Raw genomic sequence first — 6,719 nt, 5'->3', positions numbered from 1 at the left:
CAATATTATTTTGGAATCACAACATCATTGGGCCGATATTAATCAGTGGGTCGGTGCACAGATATGCTGATAGGGCCGATTATACCTAGTAAATCGGTGCAATTAACATGATTGGGCCACTCTTTGTATCAATTCGATTAATGGTTATTATCTTTCAAACCAATGTGGCCGACAAAAGTTATAACACTATTATTATCATTGGGCCAACGTTTCTTTTAATCTGATTGAACCTCAACTTTGCCAGTTTACATGTGACCGACAACTTTACTTCATACCACAGTGATGACTAAAAAACGGAACCATTCAGTGACTAATAAGCGGAATCACTGATTTGACTAATAAGTGGAACCATTTAATGACGAAAAAGCGAAACATCAGATGTCTTTCAAGCGAAACTGTTTGGACAAATAAGCGGAACTCTCAATGTATTTGAAGCGAAACCTCACGATCTTTGAAGCGGAACCTCAATGTTCATACAAGCGAAATCATTCATTACTTTCAAGCGAAACCTGGCTGTTAATCACGAAATCGGACCTAAAAAACTCGAATTTCTCCTAAACGACTAGGAGTTTGAATCTAAAATTTGGTAGGGTTGTAAATCTAGTGTTTTCGCACAACATATCAAAAAATCAGACGATTTGGACCGTAAAAACCCGTTCAATTTGACGAATTTCAGCTAAAAACGTGAAAAATATGAAAAAGATGAAGAAATAGATGAAATTCAGATCTGAAATCGATGTAATCCTGTGCGAAATCGTGTGATAGATCACTACAATCGAGCTCCTGCTCTGATACCACTTGTAGGACCGGTTTTGACTCCGAAACGATTGCGTAACCGAACGTGTGACGTGCGGAATCCGTACACAAACGTGACCGAACACACGAGACGTAATATAATCTGTGATTCTATTGATCAAATCTGAAAACGTACAAGAACCTGAATCACGATGTCACTTTCTCTCTCTAGTTTCTCTCTCTAGCTCCTAACTTCTCCAAAGCTCTAAAGTGACCAAAGTTGCAAAAGTCTCTAAACTAAACATAAAGCTCCTATTTATAGGCCTTGGCTTTTAATGAGATTTCTCATTAATTACAATTATGCCACCTTGCCTTTTTGACTAAGTATCACTAATATAACAATATAAATCTCGTTTTCTTCGGTTTCTGCTACGGACTAGATTGACGGAGGCGATAGACAGATAATGCACTAACATTGGATATAAAGTAGTTTAACGAGTCGTATTCATGTTTAAAATTTTTGTTGTTCGCGTCATCAGATACCTGTTAAACCTGCTAAGACACGATTTGCCAGCCCTAGGCGCAAGTGCCAGAGGTATCAAGTATAAACTTAAGGGAAAGAGGAACAAAAATACAAAACCTAGAAAACATAGAAGGGGAGAAAAATGAAAAAGTAGCAAAAAAAAAAAAAAAGTAACTGTCTAGAGGTCCTTTACACACGTGAGAAGACCGAGAATCCAGAAATGTGGCCCAATGACCACACGGCAACTAGCTATTTTGCACTATTCTCCTAATTGATCTTTAAATATACATATACACATAATTATAAAAGTTAACAGGGATATTAGAGATAGATAATGAAATCTTATTTAACTAATCATTTATTTTTTCTTTTGCTATTTGTGTGTTAACATATATATAAGCAAATAATATTAATCCATAGTGCTATAGCAAAAAGCTATAGCTTGAACTTAATGTATACTCACTTTATACATGTATTGTCAACAAGGCTATCTTCACCTTGCCAAAATAAACACCAATCAAGAAAATTAGGGCGCACCTTTTTAATACAAAACCAGTTTCACTAATAAACTGCAGTATAAGCACCAATGAAACCCGGGTCCACCACCAATTCCGAGGAAAACCCGGTAACCCATCGGCCCGTAGGCACGACAGTGAAATTACCGGTAAAACTCGTTTGGCTCAAGGATCCAACCCAGGTTTCCATGTGTCTCCTATCATTGCTCACCAGTGCCTCACTCTGCACCAAGTGAGAGTTGAACCTGCATCTCTCAAGAGAAATATAAGCCCTCCCCCACTTGATCTAGAGATCATTGGCAAGCACCGGTGAAACCCATTATGTAGACAAGATAAGGAAAAGAGAGAGAGAGATCCAGTAAAAAAATATCACATTTAAAACAACAGGTATAAATGTTCTTCACGGGTCTCTACTTTTTAAAACTGATTATGTAGACAAGATAAGGAAAAGGGAAAGACAAGAAGGCCAGACAATAATGAACAAAGATATGTATGATACAACAGTTAAAAGCAAATATTTGAACAAAGTTTTGGAGGTTAAATCATTCCAACTGCACATTGTTTCATCTTTCAAGTGTTAATTTTATACAGACATTTCTAACTGCATATTCAAACTAGTTTTTTTTTTTTCCCCCATTAGTCCATTACACTATGTATAGCAACCTCTGATTTCATCATAATTTGCAGGAATTACTACACCAATCTGATCTTCACCCGACCCAACAAATTGATACGCGCCAGCCAGAAAATCGTCTTCTAATTGATATTTACCTGCAATCAAGAAACACAAGATTATGATAATATTGTTAACACATTAACATACTCTACTTAATCATTGCATTACTCAAACATGTTTATGCTAGAAGAAGGCATAAACTTAAGCGTGTTTAAGTTTTAACAGATCTTTGTTAATCAAATTAGCTTTGGCTGTTACAGATGATTATAAAGACAAACAAGTAGATTGTTTTCGATTCTTTTAGTATCAGAAGTCGTCGTCGTCGTCATCATCATCATCATACTCAGTAAATCCCACGAATAGCAAAGCTAAGGTAGCGTCCGAGGAGGGTAAGATGTAGACAGCCTTACCTCTGGCTCTACCCTGTAGGAATAGAGAGGCTGCTTCCAGTGAGACCCCCGGCTCGATGGTAGTTTTGCATCAATCCTTGGACATAAGGCACATAACACTCGGCAATTAACACAAAGGCCAATTAGTGCATGTACTCCCTTGTCTTTCGGCTATCAACGCCACCACATGATGCATGATTAACCATCCCTCTTATTATTTTCACGAAATTAGTAAAATAACGTTAAAATTAGTGCACTTTCACTTTTGCCCCCCGAGCGCCCACACATATATACATTATATGGGCATACCGCAAGCGGGGCGTACACAAATTTCATATGGCTTTGGATTCTTGGTTGTAAAACAATCAAATGGAATAATGCATAAAACACAAAACATATAGAATAATTTTCAAAGGTGGAATATCACTTCTACTTTGGCTCATTGTAAACAATTCTCTCTCAAATTTCAACCACTGAATCTTTAACCAAATATACTCATACAAAAAGTTCAAGATTTTCAAATCACAATCTCACACTTTAGAACAACCCTACAAAAAAAAAAAAAAAAAAAAAAAAAAATCAAGATTTGTAGAACATAATTTAACCTTTTAAGAACAATCCCTTATTAAAGATCAAGAATTCTACAACATAATTTCACCTTTAAGAACAATCCCTTAAAAAAAATCAAGAATTGTACAACATAAATTCACATTCTAGAAACAATCCCATAAATAAATCAAGAATTGCATAACATAATTCCATATTTTAGAACAATCACATATAAAAATCAAGAATTGTAGAAAATAATTTTACCTTTTAGAACAATCACATATAAAAATCAAGAATTGTAGAAAATAATTTCAAATTTTAGAACAATCACTTAAAAATCACGAATTGTAGAGCATAATCAAATTTTAAACACAATCCCATAAATAAATCCAGAAATGCTGCAGACCATAACTTCATATTTCAGAACAATCCCATAACAAAAATTCAAGAATTGCAGAGCACAATTTCACATTTCAGAACAATCCCAAGAACAAAAACCAAGAATTGTATAACACAATAACAATCACAGTTACTAATCAAGATTTTCAAAAGAACAAATTGTATGAACACATTCAAGAACACAAACATCACCAAGTTACCTCACACAAAAAAGTTCAAATCTTTTCAATCACCCAACTTAAAAAGATAAACATACCCATTGCCATTCATTAACCCATAACAAAAAAGATTCAAATTCCCACCAAAATTTCAAATCTTTTTAACCATCCAACTTAAAACATGATCACAGAACCTACCCATTAACCCCATAACAAAAAAGATTCAAATTTTCCGCGTAAATATAAGATTTTTCTCTCAAAAACAGCAAAAATTAATAGGTAAATTGGATTTAAATAATCCCAACTTTCTCAATTTGGCCGATAATATAACTTGAGTTATTTGTCAATAATAACATGAGTTGGTCCAGTTTTGGCCGATAATAGTCTGCGTTAAAAATAGCTTAACGGAGTTACGTTCTTTTTCGAATTACAAACTGATGTTTTAGGACTTTTGATTAGAACGAGGATGCGAGTTGATTGATGTAAAATTTATCTCGAAATACTGCCCAATGACGAAAATGGTGCTTCGATTCCGGTGTTTAAAGTTCCAATTAACAAAAATCAAGCCGTTTGGAGCACCGTTCTGATCAAAATTGACTCGTATCCTCGTTTTGATCAAAATCCCTAAAACATATGTTTGTAATTCAGAAAAAAACTTAACTTCGTTAAGCTATTTGGCCAAAAGTGAATCAGTTCGGATTATTATATGCAAATAACTGATTTGGAATTAGTATCGGCAAATTGAGAAAGTTGGAATTATTTAATCGAATTTGCCAAATTAATAAAAACCAAAAAAAAAAAAAGACAAACATACCCTTGACCGTCAACACCCCCATACGCCCCATCATCACCAGCCTGCCACACCGACTGCCACGCCTGCGACGGCGGTCCATACATCCCCACCGGATCCACCGCCGGCCGTCCCACCGCCGGCGGATAATAATACGGCACCCCACTAGCCGCACCACCAACCCCATCATCCTTAACACCAACACCAACAACAACCTCTTCACGGGGCACAATATCCACAAGAAAATCGAAAATGTCGGTGCGGGTAATAGCGGCAGCGATGTCGTTCTTCTGCAACGTTCTTCGTTTGTTTTCCTCAGCGTGAAGCCATGAACGGATGGTGAGTTCGAGGATGAAAAGCTCGCAGGCTTTAGCGAATAATATAGGGGCTTCGGCGGAGATCATGCGGACGTCTTCATCGGCTTTCATGATTTTCTTGATCCGGGCTAGTGGGAGCTGGTGGTTCTTGAAATCGTTGACTTGTTGTTCGATTTCTTGACGTTGGTAGTTCCAGAACATTTGGAGTTGTTGGTGTTGTTGTTGGAGGAGGTGGTGGTGGTTGTAGGGGGGTTGGTGGGGGAATGGGGTGGGGGTTGGGGTAGGGGTGGTGGAGGGTGGGTGGTTGTTTGTGGTGGTGGTGGTGTTTTCCATTCTCTCTTTCTAGGGGAAATTGAAAAAGTGATGGTTTGTGAATAGATGGAGAGAGGATAAGGTTCATTGGCTTATCCTACACACCCTTTTCCCACAAGGGTAATATTGTAATTTTGTTTTCTTTATTATTTATAACTTTTAAATATTATTACGTTTTTATATGCTTTAAATGTTTATTACGATAAAGTTAGGGTTGTAAGTGAATGCCGAGTCAGGTTGGGCCCAATCTCAAACGTATACGAGTCAGCTCGGCTAAACTCAAAAAATATTAACGAGCTGAAGATTTTAGCTCAAACTCGACTATAAAAACTCAAGCCAGCTCGTAGCTCATCAACATATCTCAATACCTTAAAAACTGTGAAAAGGTCGACGAATTATCAACACATCTTAGTTGTAAAACGTTAACCTTAAAAAAACTGTGAAAATGTAAAAATGGTATAGATCTAACAAATATTGAACAAATACACAAGATGTAGCGACAAAACTGTGACAAAACCTTTATTGATTATCCAACCCAGAAAATAACCCAACCAAACCCTAGATCTCAAAAGTCTGAGATCTTTAACCAGTGTACAATACAAGTTCAACAGATTGAAGAAATCTGTTGAACATTAACTAGAACAATACAAGAACAAAAAATGAAGGATACAAAACAAAGAGATTAACACAATCTCTAATACAACGATCTCAACACTGAGATCTAAACCAGACAGATGATCAACACAAGATGATCAACTCCAGAAGATGAAGACGGATGATCAACACAAGATGATCTTCAACACCAGATGATTCCAGAATCACCAAGAACATGAGCGAACCAGAGGAACAAGTGAAACCCTAGAAAATATCTCAACACACTGAACTCAGCTTTCTCTCTCTTCTCTTTTATATCTGAATCAAAAGAAAGTTACATTCCAACCCCTTCATGTATCAAGAATAGCATAATCATACCTTGAGCCCAGAAGCCCACAACCATAATCTGTTATAATAACAGAAAAATAACAACAACCCAACAACGGGCCCAATGTAATACACAAGCCCAACATTATGATAATATATACACAAGCCCAATACTGAATATAATAAAACATGAATTAGGATATAAATGATAATACTTTTAACACCCCCCCATAATTCATGCTTTAAACATGTCAAACATACCCAACTTTTCACATAAAGATTCATGTTGAGCAATATTTAAACCCTTTGTAAAAATGTCTGCAATCTGTTGTTCAGATGCAATTTTTTGTGGGTCAATTATGCCACTTGCAATTTTTTCTCTCAAAAAATGCAAGTCCAATTCAAAATGTTTTGTTCTTTCATGAAAAACAGGGT

The 6,719-nt window shown here is 36.3% G+C and overlaps 1 protein-coding gene across 2 annotated transcripts; it reads right to left on the bottom strand.

The window, feature by feature from the left end:
- Positions 1-2,247: 2,247 nt before the first annotated feature.
- LOC110941722 (nuclear transcription factor Y subunit C-1) lies at positions 2,248-5,480 on the bottom strand. 2 transcript variants are annotated; one of them, XM_022183383.2, is made up of 2 exons: positions 4,759-5,480; positions 2,248-2,544 (listed from the first exon to the last, which is right to left on the bottom strand). In XM_022183383.2, exons 1-2 carry the CDS (start codon positions 5,382-5,384, stop codon positions 2,541-2,543), a joined length of 630 nt encoding a protein of 209 aa, XP_022039075.1. In that variant the 5' UTR covers positions 5,385-5,480; the 3' UTR covers positions 2,248-2,540. The 2 variants fall into 2 exon arrangements, with proteins under 2 accessions (XP_022039075.1, XP_022039073.1); XM_022183381.2 differs by lacking the exon at positions 2,248-2,544 and adding an exon at positions 2,604-3,386 and having other exon boundaries at positions 4,759-5,468.
- Positions 5,481-6,719: the final 1,239 nt, after the last annotated feature.

This window comes from Helianthus annuus, chromosome 5 (assembly GCF_002127325.2).
Source record: "Helianthus annuus cultivar XRQ/B chromosome 5, HanXRQr2.0-SUNRISE, whole genome shotgun sequence".
Classification (NCBI taxonomy): Eukaryota; Viridiplantae; Streptophyta; class Magnoliopsida; order Asterales; family Asteraceae; genus Helianthus; species Helianthus annuus.
Note: the sequence above shows the minus strand (reverse complement) of the source record. Positions and strands in the feature narration are given on the sequence as shown.

Bases quoted from the DNA above. Each gene is read 5' to 3' on its own strand.
- LOC110941722 (XM_022183381.2), bottom strand. From the start codon at position 5,384: ATGGAAAACACCACCACCACCACAAACAACCACCCACCCTCCACCACC. The intron at 3,387-4,758 runs GTATGTTTGTCT...TTTTTTTTGTAG, and splicing joins GGGGGTGTTGACGGTCAAGG to GGTTGTTCTAAAGTGTGAGA.